The sequence below is a fragment of the Salmo salar genome, unplaced genomic scaffold (assembly GCF_905237065.1).
Source record: "Salmo salar unplaced genomic scaffold, Ssal_v3.1, whole genome shotgun sequence".
Taxonomy (NCBI): Eukaryota; Metazoa; Chordata; class Actinopteri; order Salmoniformes; family Salmonidae; genus Salmo; species Salmo salar.
Window position 1 is genome coordinate 33,772 of NW_025550412.1, and position 22,588 is coordinate 56,359.

Consider the following 22,588-nt stretch of genomic DNA (forward strand, 5'->3'; position numbering starts at 1 on the left):
AGCATTTAGAAGATACTCAAGGCCCTGGGGGCTGTAGGGGAAACCTGGAATGGAGTATTTAGAAGATACTCAAGGCCCTGGGGGCTGTAGGGGAAACCTGGAATGGATCATTTAGAAGATACTCAAGGCCCTGGGGGCTGTAGGGGAAACCTGGAATGGAGCATTTAGAAGATACTCAAGGCCCTGGGGGCTGTAGGGGAAACCTGGAATGGAGCATTTAGAAGATACTCAAGGCCCTGGGGGCTGTAGGGAAAACCTGGAATGGAGCATTTAGAAGATACTCAAGGCCCTGGGGGCTGTAGGGGAAACCTGGAATGGAGCATTTAGAAGATACTCAAGGCCCTGGGGGCTGTAGGGAAAACCTGGAATGGAGCATTTAGAAGATACTCAAGGCCCTGGGGGCTGTAGGGGAAACCTGGAATGGAGCATTTAGAAGATACTCAAGGCCCTGGGGGCTGTAGGGGAAACCTGGAATGGAGTATTTAGAAGATACATAAAGGGAAGTGAGTGAAATGAAAAACAGAGTGGTTGTGATGTCATTCAGAACAGATTAAAAAACAGGCTACATGATTGAAGAAAATCATTTATTTCATTCTATATGCTACAAAGACAAAAGCAATATCTTACCTGGATGATTCATTGAAAAATAATGGTTTTGCACAAAACAACCACAATAAAACAAAAGGACTACATTAGTTTCATGTTTAAATCAAATAATGATGAACAACTATAGAGACCAAAATGGGAAAAATAAAGTAAATAATTATAATAATTGAATTCTCCTCTCCTGTATGTTTTCTATCTCTGTAACATGTAACGGTATAACATTATACTGAACCTGTAACAATAATGCCTGAACCTCAACACCTATCAGTTGATCTGTATAGACATGAAAAGTGAAGGCATTTACAATGTATCAACCATAATGCTATACAGTATATGACCAGTATATGACTGATGTTAAAGGACAGCTGCTGAATGAATAATACAACACACATTATATTAAAACACATTCCAATCAGAATAATACATGTATCAGTTAATAGATCACATTTGATCAAATGCCACTATTGTTCCAGCAGGTGGAGCTACAATGTAACAACATACAGCATTGTGACTCACAGTTCTATATTAGAATTCCATGAGTTCCATTCTGATGGTTGTTATGGTGATCAGGTGATCTCAGCCTCACTCTTCTTCAACATGATCACCTGTTCAACACAGAAGTAGTTCATCAGTGTGGCCATGTATTTACTTATCCAGTACAGAACCACTTCGAAATGTAAATCATATCAGATGATTTACTAGTCAATACTGTGCTACTTAGAATCCTATCAAATTACTTCCAATGGGTTCATGCTTATGTCCAGTTCTCCCTTATCAATACCTGGGATATTTACTCCTTGTCAATACCCAGGCTATTTACTTCTAATTGCAGCTAGCCTCGTGGTTAGAGTGTTGGACTCATAAACAAGGCAGTTAACCCACTGTTCCTAGGCTGTCATTGAAAATAAGGATTTGTTCTTAACTGACTTGTTAAATAAAGGTTAAAAAAAGAATTCATTCATATCAGTGACATATGTTGTGGTAGTTCTAATCCTCCGGTCTGACGGAGCCTGCATTCCATAGAATGGGTTGGTGTTTGTGTACTTGGGTGAACCAGCCTCATTATTGCAGAGCACTCTATTCACTATTCATGTATTCACCTGTGTGTGTATTGTGACCTGCTTCCTTATTAAACCTCTTAAGGATCGGACCCTTTTTTAAATGTTATCCTAAACATACCTAAATCAAACTGCCTATAACTCAGGCCCTGAAGCAAGGATATGCATATTCTTGGTACCATTTGAAAGGAAACACTTTGAAGTTTGTGGAAATGTGAAAGGAGTGTAGGAGAATACAACACAATAGATCTGGTAAAAGATAATACAAAGAAAAAAACAACCGTTCTTTTGTATTTTTGTACCATCATCTTTGAAATGCAAGAGAACGGCCATAATGTATTATTCCATACGTTTTGAATAAAGTAATATGCTGATTGGTGATTGACCTCTCCCATTATTTGGGGGGATTTCCACGACAATACCCAGAATATTTACTCCTAAATGAATTAATTCATATCAGTTACATTACATATTGTGGTAGTTGACTCTAATCCATCCTACTATCTACTACTACTAAGAGGTAACATAATATAGTACACACTGTGTTCAGAATACCATATTGTTCCACTGCAGATGTTGTGATGTGAGGTAGAAACTCACCTAATTGGTCTTGGTGGGTCTTCCTGGGTACCCTGGTTTCACCTAAACAGACAGTTATCAACACTGTAAACATGGTTCAATCAGAGATACAGTTATCAACACTTTAAACATGGTTCAACAGAGAAGTTAAACACTTTATAACATGGTTCAATCAGAGATACAGTTATCAACACTTTACAAAGGTTAAAGAGCAACAGTTATCAACACTTTATAACATGGTTCAATCAGAGATACAGTTATCAACACTTTATAACATGGTTCAATCAGAGATACAGTTATCAACACTTTAAACATGGTTCAATCAGAGATACAGTTATCAACACTTTACAACATGGTTCAATCAGAGATACAGTTACCAACACTGTAAACATGGTTCAATCAGAGCTACAGTTATCAATAATTTACAACATGGTTCAATCAGAGATACAGTTATCAACACTTCTAAGCATGGTTCAATCAGAGATAGAGTTATCAACACTTTAAGACATGGTTCAATCAGAGATACAGTTATCAACACTTTACAACATGGTTCAATCAGAGATACAGTTATCAACACTTCTATAAAGCAGTCACATAACAATAATACATTACCAAACATCAGCTCTTTAATCCCAACCCTCAGCCACTCTCAGCCCCTCCCACCTATCACCATTGGCCTCGTTTGGTTTCAATGTGACATATATTTTCAATTGTGCTGTGATGTTTTGCAAAATGTTTTAACCTTTCTAATCGTATATTATCTACAGATTGTGAGCTAAAGATGAAAACCTTTCCAACGAGTATTATTATATTATTGATTGACTGACTGGCTTTCCAAATCTCCCAACACTGCTATTTGTAAGGTTCATTTGAAGTGCATGTTGTGATTTTTTAACCATTCCTGAACCAGTGACCAGAAACAAGCTACATAGGGGCAATACCAGAATAAATGATCTATTATACATATCAAGTGTAGTTGTTTGTACCAGTTCATAAACCATGTGCCATGGAATTGGTACATTGAACATCTCCTTCCATTTATTCTGCAACCTGTATGGTGTAGCTGTCTACCTTTTTGTCCTCAGATGAAACTGGTATATTTTTCTATTTATGCCAGTTCCTTTCAGCCAATTTGTATCTTTAATATATTTCGCCGGCAAACCAGTTCCCTACCGTCTCCCTTTTCCTCCTGCCTCCTCCATTTTGTGGTAGTGCTGCAATCAGTTGGTTGTAAGTTTGGATTGAGCAGATATTCCCACATATTTACAATAACTGCATATGTGACATAACTCATAATATCATTAATAAATATAATATTGTTTTTCTTCATTTAAATGTTTCTTAATTTTTCCCTTGGGTTGTGCCGTGGCGGAGATCTTTGTGGGTTATACTCAGCCTTGTCTCAGGATGGTAAGTTGGTGGTTGAAGATATCACTCCAGTGTTTTGGGGGCTGTGCTTTGGCAAAGTGGGTGGGGTTATATCCTGCCTGTTTGGCCCTGTCCGGGGGTATCATCGGATGGGGCCACAGTGTCTCCTGACCCCTCCTGTCTCAGCCTCCAGTATTTATGCTGCAGTAGTTTATGTGTCGGGGGGCTAGGGTCAGTCTGTTAGATCTGGAGTATTTCTCTTGTCTTATCCGGTGTCCTGTGTGAATTTAAATATGCTCTCTCTAATTCTCTCTTTCTGTCTTTCTCTCGGAGGACCTGAGCCATAGGACCATGCCTCAGGACTACCTGGCATGATGACTCCTTGCTGTCCCCAGTCCACCTGGCCGTCCTGCTGCTCCAGTTTCAACTGTTCTGCCTGCGGCTATGGAACCCTGTCATGTTCACCGGACGTGCTACCTGTCCCAGACCTGCTGGTTTCAACTCTCTAGAGACAGCAGGAGCGGTAGAGATATTCTGAATGATCGGCTATGAAAAGCCAACTGACATTACTCCTGAGGTGCGGACTTGTTGAACCCTCGACAACTACTGTGATTATTATTATTTCACCATACTGGTCATTTATGAACATTTGAACATCTTGGCCATGTTCTGTTATAATCTCCACCCGGCACAGCCAGAAGAGGACTGGCCACCCCTCATAGCCTGGTTCCTCTCTAGGTTTCTTCCTAGGTTTTGGCCTTTCTAGCGAGTTTTTCTGGCCACCGTGCTTCTACACCTGCATTGCTTGCTGTTTGGGGTTTTATGGGTTTCTGTACAGCACTTTGAGATATCAGCTGATGTAAGAAGGGCTTTATAAATACATTTGATTTGATTTTTTATTCATCAAAATATTTGAGTTTAACCATAACATTTGTTGTAATATTTGTTCTCTCTTTTCTGGAGGATAAAACCGAAATTGTAACCTGCTTTGTATAGCTTGTTTAAGAAAGGGCAATACCTTAAGCAACATTTCATTTTCAATTAGTCGGAAATGAGACGTAATCTGTATAAACTCATATTTATTATATAAATAGGCAAGTTTAATTATGTCTGGCTTAGCATTCCAAATAAAATGAAATTTTTCGCTCATATGATTTAACAAACGAGTCATCTGGAGTAGGCAGAGCCATTAGTCAGTCAGTCAGCCGTGATAGGACCATTAGTCAGTCAGTCAACTGTGATAGGACCATTAGTCAGTCAGTCAACTGTGATAGGACCATTAGTCAGTCAGTCAACTGTGATAGGACCATTAGGCAGTCAGTCAACTGTGATAGGACCATTAGTCAGTCAGTCAACTGTGATAGGACCATTAGTCAGTCAGTCAACTGTGATAGGACCATTAGTCAGTCAACTGTGATAGGACCATTAGTAAGTCAACTGTGATAGGACCATTAGTAAGTCAACTGTGATAGGACCAAAGAGTTAATCAATGTGATTTTTCCATAAATAGACAAGTTTTTACCTCTCCATGGTTGCAGAATCGTATCTATTTTTGCTAACTATAGATTGAAATGAATTGTGGTAAGTTCATTTATATTTTTTGAGATGTGAATACCAATTATGTCTACTCCACCATCCGCCCATTTTATTTATAAACTACAAGGTAGTGTAAACACTGTATTTTTTAACGATCCAATACATAATACTTGTCATAATTAGGTTTTAGTCCAGAGAGGCTAGAAAAGTGACCAAGATATTCATTGAGACTGTGCAGGGATCCAGATTGAGGACTAGAGTCATCAACATACATTGAGACTGTGCAGGGATCCAGATTGTGGACTAGAGTCATCAACATTCATTGAGACTGTGCAGGGATCCAGATTGTGGACTAGAGTCATCAACATTCATTGAGACTGTGCAGGGATCCAGATTGTGGACTAGAGTCATCAACATACATTGAGACTGTGCAGGGATCCAGATTGTGGACTAGAGTCATCAACATACATCGACACTTTTGTTTTTATCCTCTGGATTTCTAACCCCTTGATGTTCTTGTTGGATCTAATTTTAATAGCTAGCATTTCAATGGCCATAATAATATAATTCTGATTTACAAATGAGGCGATCCTGTATAAACTCAGGATCTCACCTTGAGTCCTACTCCTGCAGCCTTTCACCAGCAGTATGATGGTCACCAGCAGGTAGGGAGACCCCACCAGTAGACTACACAGCAGCCTGGGTAGAGACATGGACAACACTGGGACTGCTGGAGATGGAATGGGAGTTGGAACTGCAGATGGAGAAAGAAAACAATTTAAAACAACACTGGAGATGGTGATGGGCAGAGACATGGACAACACTGGAGATGGTGCTGGAGAGAGATGGACAACACTGGAGATGATGCTGGGTAGAGACATGGACAACACTGGAGATGATGCTGGGTAGAGACATGGACAACACTGGAGATGATGCTGGGTAGAGACATGGACAACACTGGAGATGGTGCTGGGTAGAGACATGGACAACACTGGAGATGGTGCTGGGTAGGAGACATGGACAACACTGGAGATGGTGCTGGAGGGAGACATGGACAACACTGGAGATGGTGCTGGGTAGAGACATGGACAACACTGGAGATGGTGTTGGGTAGAGACATGGACAACACTGGAGATGGTGCTGGAGAGAGACATGGACAACACTGTAGATGGTGCTGGAGAGACATGGACAACACTGTAGATGGTGCTGGGCAGAGACATGGACAACACTGGAGATGGTGCTGGGTAGAGACATGGACAACACTGGAGATGGTGCTGGGTAGAGACATGGACAACACTGGAGATGGTGCTGGGCAGAGACATGGACAACACTGTAGATGGTGCTGGGCAGAGACATGGACAACACTGGAGATGGTGATGGGTAGAGACATGGACAACACTGGGACTGCTGTTGGAGGAAGATCGAATAAACCCCGAGTGTCTTCCATTCTACTAGCTAACATGCAATCATTGGAAAATAAAATTGACGACCTACGAGGAAGATAAAACTACCACCGGGACATTAAAAACTGTAATATCTTACGCTTCACTGAGTCGTGTCTGAATGATGACATTACCAACATACAGCTGGATGGTTATACACTGTATCAGCAGGATAGAACAGCGGCGTCTGGTAAGACAAGGGGGGCGGACTATGTATATTTGTAAACAACAGCTGGTGTACGATATCTAAGGAAGGCTCAAAGTTTTGCTCGCCTGAGGTAGAGTATCTCATGATAAGCTGTAGACCACACTATCTACCTAGAGAGTTTACATCTGTATTTTCCGTAGCTGTCTACATACCACCACAAATTAACAGGAAGCACCAGTGACACGGTCAATAAAAAAGTGGTCAGATGAATCAGATGCTAAACTACAGGACTGTTTAGTTAGCACAGACTGGAATATGTTCCATGACTCTTCCGATGGCATTGAGGAGTACACCACATCAGTCATTGGCTTCACCAATAAGTGCATCAATGATGTCGTCCCCACAGTGACCGTACGTACATACCCCAACCAGAAGCCATGGATTACAGACAACATCGGCACTGAGCTTAAGGCTAGAGCTGCCGCTTTCAAGGAGCGAGACTAACCTGGAAGCTTATAAGAAATCCCACTATGCCCTCCGACAAAACATCAAAAAGGCAAAGTGTCAATACAGGCCTAAGATTGAATCGTACTACAACCGGCTCCAATGCTCGTCGGATGTGGCTGGACTTGCAAAAGTATTACAGACGAAAAAGGGAAGCACTGCTGCGAGCTGCCAAGTGACTAGAGCCTACCAGACAAGCTAAATTCCTTCTATGCTCGCTTCTAGGCAAATAGCACTGAAACACACATGAGAGCACCAGCTGTTCCGGTACACTCTCCGTAGCTGATGTGATTAAGACCTTTAAACAGGTCAACATTCACAAGGCCGCAGGACCAGATGGATTACCAGGATGTGTACTGCAAGCATGTGCTGACCAACTGGCAAGTGTCTTCACTGACATTATCTACCTCTCCCTGTCTGAGTCTGTAATACCAACATGTTTCAAGCAGACCACCATAGTCCCTGTGCCCAAGAACACAAAGGCAAAGGCAACCTGATTAAATGACTACAGACCCATAGCACTTACGTCTGTAGCCATGAAGGGCTTTGAAAGGCTGGTCATGGCTCACATCAACACCATTATCCCAGAAACCCTAGACCCACTCCAATTTGCATACCGCCCTAACAGATTCACAGATGATGAAATCTCTATTGCACTCCACACTGCCCTTTCCCACCTGGACAAAAGGATCACCTATGTGAGAATGGTATTCATTGACTACAGCTCAGCGTTCAACACCATAGTGCCCTCAAAGCTCATCAATAAGCTAAGGATCCTGGGACTAAACACCTCCCTCTGCAGCTGGATCCTGGACTTCCTGACGAGCCGCCCCCAGGTGGTAAGGGTAGGTAACAACACATCTGCCAGGCTGATCCTCAACACAGGGATCCCTCACGGGTGCGTGTTCAGTCTCCTCCTGTACTCCCTGTTCACTCATGACTGCATGGCCAGGCACAACTCCAACATTAATTTTGCTGATGATACAAGTGGTAGGCCTGATCACCGACAACAATGAGACATCCTATAGGGAGTAGGTCAGAGACCTGGCCGTGTGGTTCCAGGACAACAAACTCTCCCTCAATGTGATCAAGACAAAGGAGATGATTGTGGACTACAGGAAAAAGAGAACCGAGCATGCCCCCATTCTCATCAAAGAGGCTGTAGTGGAGCAGGTTGAGAGCTTCAAGTTCCTTGGTGTCCACATCACTAACAAACTAACATGGTACAAGCACACCAAGACAGTCGTGAAGAAGTGCACGACAAAACCTATTCCCCCTCAGGTGACTGAAAAGATTTGGCATGGGTCCTCAGATCCTCAAAAGGTTCTACAGCTGCACCATCGAGAGCATCCTGACTGGTTGCATCACTGCCTGGTACGGCAAATGCTCGGCATCTGACCGCAAGGCACTGCAGAGGGTAGTGCGCACGGCCCAGTACGTTACTGGGGCCAAGCTTCCTGCCATCCAGGACCTCTGTACCAGGTTGTTTCAGAGGAAGGCCCTACAAATTGTCAAAGACCCCAGCCACCCTAGGCATAGACTGTTCGCTCTGCTACCGCACGGCAAGCGATACCGGAATGCCAAGTCTAGGACCAAGAGGCATCTAAACAGCTTCTACCCCCAAGCCATAAGACTCCTGAAGATCTAATCAAATGGCTACCCAGACAATTTGCATTGCCCCCCCACCCCTCTTCTACGCTGCTGCTACTCTCTGTTATTATCTATGCACAGTCACTTTAATAACTCTACCTACATGTACATACTACCTCAATTACCTCGACTAACTGGTGCCCCCGCACATTGACTCTATACCGGTACCCCCTGTATATAGCCTCCACATTGACTCTGTACCGGTACCCCCTGTATAAAGCCTCCACATTGTACGTGTACCCCATGTATATACATTTACATTTACGTCATTTAACAGACACTCTTATCCAGAGCGACTTACAAATTGGTGCATTCACCTTATGATATCCAGTGGAACAACCACTTTACAATAGTACAACTATATCTCTTTCTGGGGGGGAGGGTAGGGGGGGTGGGTTAGAAGGATGACTTTATCCTATCCCAGGTATTCCTTAAAGAGGTGGGGTTTCAGGTGTCTCCGGAAGGTGGTGATTGACTCCGCTGTCCTGGCGTCGTGAGGGAGCTTGTTCTACCATTGGGGTGCCAGAGCAGCGAACAGTTTTGACTGGGCTGAGCGGGAACTGTGCTTCCTCAGGGGTAGGGAGGCGAGCAGGCCAGAGGTGGATGAACGCAGTGCCCTTGTTTGGGTGTAGGGACTGATCAGAGCCCTGAAGGTACGGAGGTGCCGTTCCCCTCACAGCTCCGTAGGCAAGCACCATGGTCTTGTAGCAGATGCGAGCTTCAACTGGAAGCCAGTGGAGTGTACGGAGGAGCGGGGTGACGTGAGAGAACTTGGGAAGGTTGAACACCAGACGGGCTGTAGCGCTCTGGATGAGTTGTAGGGGTTTAATGGCACAGGCAGGGAGCCCCGCCAACAGCGAGGAGCCCCTGTATATAGCCTCCACATTGACTCTGTACCGGTACCCCCTGTATATAGCCTCCACATTGACTCTGTACCGGTACCCCCTGTATATAGTCTCCACATTGACTCTGTACCGGTACCCCCTGTATATAGCCTCCACATTGACTCTGTACCGGTACCCCCTGTATATAGCCTCCACATTGACTCTGTACCGGTACCCCTGTATATAGCCTCCACATTGACTCTGTACCGGTACCCCCTGTATATAGCCTCCACATTGACTCTGTACCGGTACCCCCTGTATATAGCCTCCACATTGACTCTGTACCGTAACACCCTGTATATAGCCTCCACATTGACTCTGTACCGGTACCCCCTGTATATAGCCTCCACATTGACTCTGTACCGGTACCCCTGTATATAGCCTCCACATTGACTCTGTACCGGTACCCCCTGTATATAGCCTCCACATTGACTCTGCGTACCCCTGTATATAGCCTCCACATTGACTCTGTACCGGTACCCCCTGTATATAGCCTCCACATTGACTCTGTACCGGTACCCCCTGTATATAGCCTCCACATTGACTCTGTACCGGTACCCCTGTATATAGCCTCCACATTGACTCTGTACCGGTACCCCCTGTATATAGCCTCCACATTGACTCTGTACCGGTACCCCCTGTATATAGCCTCCACATTGACTCTGTACCGGTACCCCCTGTATATAGCCTCCACATTGACTCTGTACCGTAACACCCTGTATATAGCCTCCACATTGACTCTGTACCGGTACCCCTGTATATAGCCTCCACATTGACTCTGTACCGGTACCCCCTGTATATAGCCTCCACATTGACTCTGTACCGTAACACCCTGTATATAGCCTCCACATTGACTCTGTACCGGTAGCCCCTGTATATAGCCTCCACATTGACTCTGTACCGGTAACCCCTGTATATAGCCTCCACATTGACTCTGTACCGGTACCCCCTGTATATAGCCTCCACATTGACTCTGTACCGGTACCCCCTGTATATAGCCTCCACATTGACTCTGTACCGGTACCCCCTGTATATAGCCTCCACATTGACTCTGTACCGGTACCCCCTGTATATAGCCTCCACATTGACTCTGTACCGGTACCCCCTGTATATAGCCTCCACATTGACTCTGTACCGGTAGCCCCTGTATATAGCCTCCACATTGACTCTGTACCGGTAACCCCTGTATATAGCCTCCACATTGACTCTGTACCGGTACCCCCTGTATATAGCCTCCACATTGACTCTGTACCGGTACCCCCTGTATATAGCCTCCACATTGACTCTGTACCGGTACCCCCTGTATATAGCCTCCACATTGACTCTGTACCGGTACCCCCTGTATATAGCCTCCACATTGACTCTGTACCGGTACCCCCGTATATAGCCACCACATTGACTCTGTACCGGTACCCCCTGTATATAGCCTCCACATTGACTCTGTACCGTAACACCCTGTATATAGCCTCCACATTGACTCTGTACCGTAACACCCTGTATATAGCCTCCACATTGACTCTGTACCGGTACCCCCTGTATATAGCCTCCACATTGACTCTGTACCGGTACCCCCTGTATATAGCCTCCACATTGACTCTGTACCGTAATACCCTGTATATAGCCTCCACATTGACTCTGTACCGGTACCCCCTGTATATAGCCTCCACATTGACTCTGTACCGGTACCCCCTGTATATAGCCTCCACATTGACTCTGTACCGGTACCCCCTGTATATAGCCTCCACATTGACTCTGTACCATAACACCCTGTATATAGCCTCCACATTGACTCTGTACCGGTACCCCTGTATATAGCCTCCACATTGACTCTGTACCGTAATACCCTGTATATAGCCTCCACATTGACTCTGTACCCCCTGTATATAGCCTCCACATTGACTCTGTACCGGTACCCCCTGTATATAGCCTCCACATTGACTCTGTACCGGTACCCCCTGTATATAGCCTCCACATTGACTCTGTACCGGTACCCCCGTATATAGCCTCCACATTGACTCTGTACCGTAACACCCTGTATATAGCCTCCACATTGACTCTGTACCGTAATACCCTGTATATAGCCTCCACTTTGACTCTGTACCGTAATACCCTGTATATAGCCTCCACATTGACTCTGTACCGGTACCCCCTGTATATAGCCTCCACATTGACTCTGTACCGGTAGCCCCTGTATATAGCCTCCACATTGACTCTGTACCGTAACACCCTGTATATAGCCTCCACATTGACTCTGTACCGTAACACCCTGTATATAGCCTCCACATTGACTCTGTACCGGTACCCCCTGTATATAGCCTCCACATTGACTCTGTACCGTAACACCCTGTATATAGCCTCCACATTGACTCTGTACCGGTACCCCCTGTATATAGCCTCCACATTGACTCTGTACCGGTACCCCCCGTATATAGCCTCCACATTGACTCTGTACCGGTACCCCCTGTATATAGCCTCCACATTGACTCTGTACCGTAATACCCTGTATATAGCCTCCACATTGACTCTGTACCGTAACACCCTGTATATAGCCTCACTATTGTTATTTTACTGCTGCTCTTTAATTGTTCCTTTTATTTCTTATTATTAGTAGTATTCTTTTTAAATGCATTGTTGGTTAAATAAAATTAAATAAAAAAGTTAAATAAAATTTAAAGTTAAATAAAATGCTTGTAAATAAGCATATCACTGTAAGGTCTACTGTCACGACTTTCTTCATCTTCCGACGATATAGCGAAATCGTCGTCTGAAAATGTGGACCAGAGTTGGTGTTCATTTTCTTAATTTATTAACGAACACGAAAAAACAAGAAAACAACAAATGACAGTTTTGCAGGCTAAACACACGCTAAACATACGCAGTGCAAAAACAATCTCCCACAAATACCACACAAACACACCCAACTAATATAGGACTTCCAATCAAAGGCAACACCACACAGCTGCCTTCAATTGGAAGTCCACCCCAATTACCTCTACATAGAAACACCCAACCTAGACAGAACAAAGAAAACCCAATCACATCCTGTAGAATAGTACCACCATCCCCTTCAGGACCAATCACATCACTGTAGAATACTACCATCATCCCCTTCAGGACCAATCACATCACTGTAGAATACTACCACCATCCCCTTCAGGACCAATCACAACACTGTAGAATACTACCACCATCCCCTTCAGGACCAATCACATCACTGTAGAATACTACCACCATCCCCTTCGGGACCAATCACATCACTGTAGAATACTACCACCATCCCCTTCAGGACCAATCACAACACTGTAGAATACTACCACCATCCCCTTCAGGACCAATCACATCACTGTAGAATACTACCACCATCCCCTTCAGGACCAATCACATCACTGTAGAATACTACCACCATCCCCTTCAGGACCAATCACATCACTGTAGAATACTACCACCATCCCCTTCAGGACCAATCACATCACTGTAGAATACTACCACCATGCCCTTCGGGACCAATCACATCCTGTAGAATACTACCACCATCCCCTTCAGGACCAATCACATCCTGTAGAATACTACCACCATCCCCGTCAGGACCAATCACATCCTGTAGAATACTACCACCATTCCCTTCAGGACCAATCACATCACTGTAGAATACTACCATCATCCCCTTCAGGACCAATCACATCACTGTAGATTGTCCATGGTTGTCCACAGGTAGATTGTTGATATTACCAGCTTATTCTTTTTGAGAAACCGAACAGTGGTCAAAATAAACCCCACAGTGGTCAATATACACCCCCCAGTGGTCAATATAAACCCCCAGTGGTCAATATAAACCCCCAGTGGTCAATATAAACCCCCAGTGGTCAATATAAACCCCACAGTGGTCAATATAAACCCCCAGTGGTCAATATAAACCCCCCAGTGGTCAATATAAACCCCACAGTGGTCAATATAAACCCCACAGTGGTCAATATAAACCCCACAGTGGTCAATATAAACCCCCCAGTGGTCAATATAAACCCCCAGTGGTCAATATAAACCCCCAGTGGTCAATATAAACCCCACAGTGGTCAATATAAACCACACAGTGGTCATGATAAACCCCACAGTGGTCAATATAAACCCCACAGTGGTCAATATAAACCCCCCAGTGGTCAATATAAACCCCCAGTGGTCAATATAAACCCCACAGTGGTCAATATAAACCCCACAGTGGTCATGATAAACCCCACAGTGGTCAATATAAACCCCCCAGTGGTCAATATAAACCCCACAGTGGTCAATATAAACCCCACAGTGGTCAATATAAACCCCACAGTGGTCAATATAAACCCCCCAGTGGTCAATATAAACCCCCAGTGGTCAATATAAACCCCCCAGTGGTCAATATAAACCCCACAGTGGTCAATATAAACCCCACAGTGGTCATGATAAACCCCACAGTGGTCAATATAAACCCCCCAGTGGTCAATATAAACCCCCAGTGGTCAATATAAACCCCCCAGTGGTCAATATAAACCCCACAGTGGTCAATATAAACCCCACAGTGGTCAATATAAACCCCCCAGTGGTCAATATAAACCCCACAGTGGTCAATATAAACCCCCCAGTGGTCAATATAAACCCCACAGTGGTCAATATAAACCCCACAGTGGTCAATATAAACCCCACAGTGGTCAATATAAACCCCACAGTGGTCAATATAAACCCCCCAGTGGTCAATATAAACCCCACAGTGGTCAATATAAACCCCACAGTGGTCAATATAAACCCCACAGTGGTCAATGATAAACCCCCAGTGGTCAATATAAACCCCACAGTGGTCATGATAAACCCCCCAGTGGTCAATATAAACCCCACAGTGGTCAATATAAACCCCACAGTGGTCAATATAAACCCCCCAGTGGTCATGATAAACCCCACAGTGGTCAATATAAACCCCACAGTGGTCAATATAAACCCCCCAGTGGTCAATATAAACCCCCCAGTGGTCAATATAAACCCCCCAGTGGTCAATATAAACCCCACAGTGGTCATGATAAACCCCCCAGTGGTCAATATAAACCCCACAGTGGTCAATATAAACCCCACAGTGGTCAATATAAACCCCACAGTGGTCAATATAAACCCCACAGTGGTCAATATAAACCCCCCAGTGGTCAATATAAACCCCACAGTGGTCAATATAAACCACACAGTGGTCAATGTTAAACCCCACAGTGGTCAATATAAACCCCACAGTGGTCAATATAAACCCCCAGTGGTCAATATAAACCCCCAGTGGTCAATATAAACCCCACAGTGGTCAATATAAACCCCCCAGTGGTCAATATAAACCCCCCAGTGGTCAATATAAACCCCACAGTGGTCAATATAAACCCCCAGTGGTCAATATAAACCCCACAGTGGTCAATATAAACCCCACAGTGGTCAATATAAACCCCACAGTGGTCAATATAAACCACACAGTGGTCAGAGGGAAAGAGAGACACATTGATAAGAACACCAGACCCAGTGGTCATGAGAATTTTCATGTTGCCATGTCACTTCTGGGTCTGGTGTTCTTATCAATGTGTCTCTCTTTCCCTCTTCTCTCTTTCTCTCGGTCGGCCTCTGGTAAACTGGCTCATCTTGGTGGTCAATCCTGTCTGAACTTGTCTCCCTCCCTCCATCTTTCTTTAGTTCTCTCTTTCCATCTTTCTTTATCTCTCTCTCTCTCTCTTTCTCTCTCCATCCACTCTTTGCCCTCCACACTTCACTGTTCTAGGAAGATGAAATTGAGGAGTTCAAGGTAAGTTGATGAGGTACGATCTTTCCATGCTTTTTTCTTCTGTCTGATTTGTTCTCATGCTTGTGGTCGTGTAGTGTATTATACTATATTGAAATGGAAAAGGTTGAAATGTTGTATCTTATATAAATAAGGTAACTCTCTCCTCACCTGTCACAGTCATCCTGCTGTCTGGTGATTCTCCTTCAGAGTTGGTACACTTGTAGAGTCCTTCATCTGACTTGGATACTGCAGGGATGGTCATCTCTCCTGTAGTCTCAGTCCTGATGAGGGATCCATCTTTGTAGAAAACAGCTGTGAGGTCAGAGGGAGTTCCCTGATATCTGCAGCGCAGAGTCACAGAATCTCCCTCAGTCACAGGAAGGGCAGGTCTCTCCAGGATCACAGCTCCAGCTGTATATAATATATAAACATCATATATAAAACAGGTCTCTCCAGGATCACAGCTCCAGCTGTATATAATATATAAACATCATATATAAAACAGGGCTCTCCAGGATCACAGCTCCAGCTGTATATAATATATAAACATCATATATAAACAGGTCTCTCCAGGATCACAGCTCCAGCTGTATATAATATATAAACATCATATTTAAACAGGTCTCTCCAGGATCACAGCTCCAGCTGTATATAATATATAAACATCATATATAAACAGGGCTCTCCAGGATCACAGCTCCAGCTGTATATAATATATAAACATCATATATAAACAGGTCTCTCCAGGATCACAGCACCAGCTGTATATAATATATAAACATCATATATAAACAGGGCTCTCCAGGATCACAGCTCCAGCTGTATATAATATATAAACATCATATATAAACAGGGCTCTCCAGGATCACAGCTCCAGCTGTATATAATATATAAACATCATATATAAACATAACATCAGCTATCTGAAACCAGATGAACCACTAAACACTATAATGTTAGTAGATGGTGTTTGTGGACATACCATGTACTGTGATGTTGACAGCATTGCTGTGTTCTCCAGACCCAGACTCACACCAGTACACTCCACTGTCTGATGGTATTAGTGACACGATGCATGAAGACCCTTGTTGTTTTCCCCAGTCAGTATGACACTCTGAAAGGATTCCTCTCGATGTGTTCCTCACCACTCTCCATCCAGCAGAGTTCCCCTGAACCTCACAGCTCAGAGAGACAGACTCATATTTAAAGAACTGAGATCTGTCAGGACTGACACTCAGAGAGGCTGGAAGAGAGAGATCTGAGAAAGAGACAGAGAGACAGAGAGAGAGAAGACAGACAGAGGGAGAGAGAGAGAAAGAGAGTGAGTGAGTAAAGTAAGATTATTAAATATAGGCCCTCAAGAGCAGTAGAGCCTGTATTGGAACAGAGATACTGAAACACAGCAGAGAGAGGCTATTTTCTAGCTGTTTAACCTGGTGATGAGGGTAGGATACTATCCTGAGACCTGGAGACAAGGCTTTATTACACCTAGATACACAAATGGTGACATGTTTGACCCTGTAAATATAGAGACATCTCTGTCGTGTAAGGTAGGTAGGGTTAGTGTAGGGGTAGGTAGAGTTAGTGTAGGGGTAGGTGGGGTTAGTGTAGGGGTAGGTAGGGATAGTGTAGAGTAGGTAGGTAGGGTTAGTGTAGGGTAGGTAGGGTTAGTGTAGGGGACGGTAGGGTTAGTGTAGGGGACGGTAGGGTTAGTGTAGGGTAGGTAGGGTTAGTGTAGGGTAGGTAGGGTTAGTGTAGGGGTAGGTAGGGTTCGTGTAGGGGAAGGTAGGGTTAGTGTAGGGTTAGGTAGGGGTAGTGTAGGGTAGGTGGGGTTAGTGTAGGGGTAGGTAGGGTTAGTGTAGGGTAGGTAGGGTTAGGTAGGGTAGGTAGGGTTAGGGTAGGGGTAGGTAGGGCTAGTGTAGGGGTAGGTAGGGTTAGTGTAGGGGTAGGTAGGGTTAGTGTAGGGTAGGTAGGGTTTGTGTAGGGTAGGTAGGGTTAGTGTAGGGTAGGTAGGGTTAGTGTAGGGGTAGGTAGGGTTAGTGTAGGGGTAGATAGGGTTAATGTAGGCGTAGGAAGAGTTAGTGTAGTGGTAGGTTGGGTTAGTGTAGGGGTAGGGAGGGTTAGTGTAGGGGTAGGTGGGATTAGTGTAGAGTAGGTAGGGTTAGTGTAGGGGTAGATAGGATTGGTGAAGGGGTAAGTAGGGTTAGTGTAGGGTAGGTAGGGTTAGTGTAGGGGTAGGTAGGATTAGTGTAGAGTAGGTCGGGTTAGTGTAGGGGTAGGTAGGATTAGTGTAGAGTAGGTAGGGTTAGTGTAGGGGTAGGTAGGGCTAGTGTAGAGTAGGTAGGGTTAGTTTATTGGTATGTTGGGTTAGTGTAGGGGTAGAAAGAGTTAGTGTAAGGTAGGTAGGGTTGGGGGAGGGGTAGGTAGGGTTATTGTAAGGGTAGATAGGGTTAGTATAGGGTAGGTGGGGTTAGTGTAGGGTAGGTAGGGTTAGTGTAGGTTAGGTAGGGTAGGTAGGGTTAGTGTAGGGGTAGGTAGGGTTAGTGTAGGGGTAGGTAGGGTTAGTGTAGTGAAGGTAGGGTTAGTGAGGGTAGGTAGGGTTATGTAGAGTTAGTGTAGGGTTATGTAGGGTTAGTGTAGGGTAGGTAGGGTTAGTGTAGGGTTAGTGTAGGGTAGGTAGGGTTAGTGTAGGGTAGGTAGGGTTAGTGTAGGGTTATGTAGGGTAGGTAGGAGGTAGTTTGGGGAGTCAATAGGTTGTATATAGTGTCACGCTCTGACTGAGAGCTGTGTTTTCTCTGGTTAGTTAGGTCAGGGTGTGATATGGGTGGGCAGTCTATGTTTTTTGTTTCTGTTTTGTTCTTGTTTTTCTATTTCTAGGTTGAGTTTTGGATGATCTCCAATTAGAGGCAGCTGGTTCGTGTTGTCTCTAATTGGAGATCATATTTAAGTTGGGGTTTGTCTATGGGGTTTTGTGGGTAGTTGTTTTCCGTTTTGTGACTATCACCTGACGGAACTTTTGGCTGTCGTTTTGTTGTTTTTGTTAAGTATTATCATTAAAGTAAATATGAGCACTCTACACGCCGCGCCTTGGACCCCTTTATACGACCCACGTTACAGAACTACCCACCATGATTGGATCAAGCGGCTTGCCCAGGCAGAAATGGACACCTGGTCACATGAGGAGTGGATGGAAAGGAGAAACTGGACTTGGGGGCAAGTGATAGAGAGATATCGGAGACTACCGGGGAAGAACGGGAGGAACCCCCAAAAGTTTTTTTGGGGGGGGCACACGGAGAGTTTGGCTGGGCCAGGACTGAGACCTGAGCCAACTCTCTGTGCTTATTGTGGTGAGCATGTGCCTGCCTCCCGCGCTCTCTCTCCAGTGCGCCTCCGTAGCCAAGTACGTCCTGTGTCTGCTCATCGTGCTCTCCCTCCAGTGCGCCTCCATAATCCAGTACGTCCTGTGCCTGCTCCTCGCACTCTCCCTCCAGTTCGCCTCCGTAGCCCAGTAAGGCCGGTGCCTGCTTTTGAGCACTCGGTCCTCAGTGCGTCTTCGTAGTCCGGTGAGACCTGTTTCAGCTCCACGATCTAAGCCTCCAGTGATAAGCGATGGTCTGAAGCCTATAGAGATGATCCATGGCACGAAGCCTCCAGTGATGATCCATAGCCCGGAGCCTGTAGGGATGTTCCATGGCACGAAGCCTCGAGAGGTAATCCATGGCCCGGAGCCTGTAGAAATAATCCTTGGCAAAAAGCCTGAAGGGATTATAAATGGTCCAGAGCCTGTAGGGATAAACCCTGGCACGAAGCCTGTAGGAATAATCCATGGCCCGGCACCTGTAGAGATCATCCATGGTATGAAGCCTCCGGTGATGATCCATGGCGCGGAACCTGTAGAGATTATCCATGGCATGGAGCCAGCAGCAGCGGTCACTAGTCCGGAACCGATAATGACGCTTCCCAGTCCGGAGCCTCCGGCGACGCTCCTCCGTCCGGAGCCTCCAGTGACGCTCACCAGTACAGAGCCTCCAGTGACGCTCACCAGTACGCACCCTCCAGCGATGCTCCCCAGTCCGGAGCCTCCAGCGACGCTCCTCAGTCTGGAGCCTCCAGCGATGCTCCTCAGTCCGGAGCCTCCAGCAACGCTCCTCAGTCCGGAGCCTCCAGCGACGCTCCGCAGTCCGGAGTCTTCAGCGGCGGTCCGCAGCCCAGAGCCTTCAGCGGTGGTCTGCAGCCCAGAGTTGTCAGCGGCGCAGTGAGACGTGAGTAAACAGGGCCTCCGCGGTCTGTAGGGCCGTAGGAAGACCGGGCAAAGGGAGTAGACGGCAGGACTTAGAGAACCGATCCACAACGACCAGGATCGTGGTGTTCCCCTGAGACGGCGGGAGATCGGTGAGGAAATCCACCAACAGGTGGGACCATGGCCGCTGTGGAACGGGGAGGGGCTGTAGTTTCCCTCTAGGCAGGTGTCTAGGAGCCTTACACTGGGCGCACACCGAACAGGAGGAGACATAGAGCCTCACGTCCCTCACCAATGTGAGCCACCAGTACTTCCCTCTAAGACCCCGCACCGTCCGCTCAATCCCTGGATGACCCGAGGAGGGTAGCGTGTGCGACCACCGAATCAACCGATCGCGGACACCAAGCGGGACGTACTTCCGACCCGCGGGACACTGAGGTGGAGTAGGTTCTGACTGCAGCGCCCGCTCGATGTCCGCATCCACCTCCCAGACCACCGGTGCCACCAGGCAGGAGGCTGGAAGTATGGGCGTGGGATCGGTGGACCGTTCCTCGGCGTCATGGAGACGAGACAGTGCGTCGGCCTTAGTGTTCCGGGAACCTGGGATATACGAGATAGTGAACTGGAATCTCGTGAAAAACACAGCCCACCTGGCTTGACGAGGGTTCAGTCTCCTCGCCGCCTGGATGTACTCCAGATTACGGTGATCAGTCCAGATGAAAAAAGGGTGTCGCGCCCCCTCAAGCCAATGTCTCCACACCTTCAGGGCCCTTACCACAGCCAGCAACTCCCTGTCCCCCACATCATAGTTACGCTCCGCCGGACTCAGCTTCTTAGAAACGAAAGCACAGGGGCGAAGCTTCGGGGGCGAGCCCGAGCGCTATGACAGCACGGCTCCAACCCCAGCCTCGGACGCATCCACCTCCACTATGAATGGCAAAGAGGGGTCCGGATGCGCCAGCACTGGAGCATCGGTAAACAGAGTTTTCAGCCGACAAAAGGCTCTGTCCGCCTCCGCCGACCACCGCAGCCGCACCGGCCCCGCCTTCATCAGTGAGGTAATGGGAGCCGCCACCTGCCCAAAGCCCCGGATAAACGTCCGGTAGTAATTGGCAAACCCTAAGAACCGATGCACCTCCTTAACCATGGTCGGAGTCGGCCAATTACGCACGGCCGAAATGCGGTAACATTCCATCACCACCCAGGATGTGGAAATGTGATACCCCAGAAAAGAGACGGCTTGTTTGGAGAACTCACATTTCACGGCTTTGACGTACAGGTCATGCTCCAACAGTCGCGTGTGGCGGAGTAGATCAGAATGTCATCGATGTACACCACCACACCCTGACCGAGCAGGTCCCGGAGAATCTCGTCCACAATGGATTGGAAGACGGCTGGAGCATTCTTCAACCCATATGGCATGACGAGGTACTCATAATGGCCAGATGTGGTACTAAATGCGGTTTTCCACTCGTCCCCATCTCGGATACGCACCAAATTGTACACGCTCCTGAGATCCAGTTTTGTGAAGAAGCGTGCCCCGTGAAATGACTCCACCGCCGCAGTGATGAGAGGTAGCGGGTAACTGAAGCCCACCGTGATGGAATTTAGACCTCTATAGTCAATGCACAGACGCAAACCTCCCTCCTCCTTCTTCACAAAAAAGTAGCTCGAGGAGACAGGTGATTTGGATGGCCGAATGTATCCCTGCCTCAAGGACTCAGTGACGTATATTTCCATAGCCACTGTCTCTTCCTGAGACAGGGGATACACGTGACTCCTGGGAAGTGCAGCGTTAACCTGGAGGTTTATCGCACAATCTCCTCGTCGATGAGGTGGTAATTGAGTCGCCTTCGTTTTACTGAAGGCGATAGCCAAATCAGCATACTCTGAGGGAATGTGCACGGTAGAGACTTGGTCTGGACTCTCCAACGTAGTCGCACCGATGGAAACCCCTATACATCTGCCCGAGCACTCCTTCAACCACCCCTTAAAAGCCCTCTGTTTCCACGAAATCTTAGGATTGTGATTGGCCAGCCGGGGAATCCCCAGTACCACCTGAAACGCCGGGGAATCAATGAGGAAGAGGCTATAGTCAATATGTAGCTATTTCAGTCTGTATCTCACATCACAGACTAACATTTCTGAGAGCAGCTAGAACAATTGGAACCTTTATGGAACCTTCTTTACTAAGAGAATAAGGACTGGAGACATGAAGAACCAATGAAGAGACCAGGAAGAAATGATACTATTATAGAACAGGTGATGAATATAGTTAAATGTTACTATTATAGAACAGGTGATGAATATAGATAAATGTTACTATTATAGAACAGGTGATGAATATAGATAAATGTACTCACCTCCACCTTGTCCGAGGCTACAGTATACCAGTGTACTCAACAGCACTGAAACACACAGAGAGAACTATCACTATGGTACATGATGTAAACACTGAAACACACAGAGAGAACTATCACTATGGTACATGATATAAACACTGAAACACACAGAGAGAACTATCACTATGGTACATGGTGTAAACACTGAAACACACAGAGAGAACTATCACTATGGTACATGATGTAAACACTGGGCTGTACCACAGATATTAATTTCCTTAATAGTATAGTGACACATTTGTGCGTCAATCTAATTAACATAATACAAACATCCCCAACAAAATCATTCTGTTTAAGAGGTATCTATTTTTTTGCTTTCACTCCAACACATCCCCTACGATGGCCTTACTCATCTGCTGTAGAAAGTGTGTTTTGCTCTACGACCCCCACAAGTGTCACAG

General features: G+C 45.9%; 1 protein-coding gene across 1 annotated transcript in view; it reads right to left on the minus strand.

Moving 5' to 3' along the window:
• Positions 1-570: 570 nt before the first annotated feature.
• LOC123724039 (low affinity immunoglobulin gamma Fc region receptor II-b) overlaps positions 571-22,588 on the minus strand; it is a 28,908-nt gene continuing 6,890 nt past the window's right edge. Inside the window, exons 2-7 of the mRNA XM_045713769.1 lie at positions 22,149-22,193; positions 16,528-16,803; positions 15,714-15,956; positions 5,761-5,901; positions 2,265-2,306; positions 571-1,211 (exon numbers count right to left, since the gene is read on the minus strand). Of these exons, the coding sequence (XP_045569725.1) occupies positions 1,189-1,211; positions 2,265-2,306; positions 5,761-5,901; positions 15,714-15,956; positions 16,528-16,803; positions 22,149-22,193 (770 nt within the window). The 3' untranslated portion in view covers positions 571-1,188. The remainder of the gene's footprint in view (positions 1,212-2,264; positions 2,307-5,760; positions 5,902-15,713; positions 15,957-16,527; positions 16,804-22,148; positions 22,194-22,588) is intronic.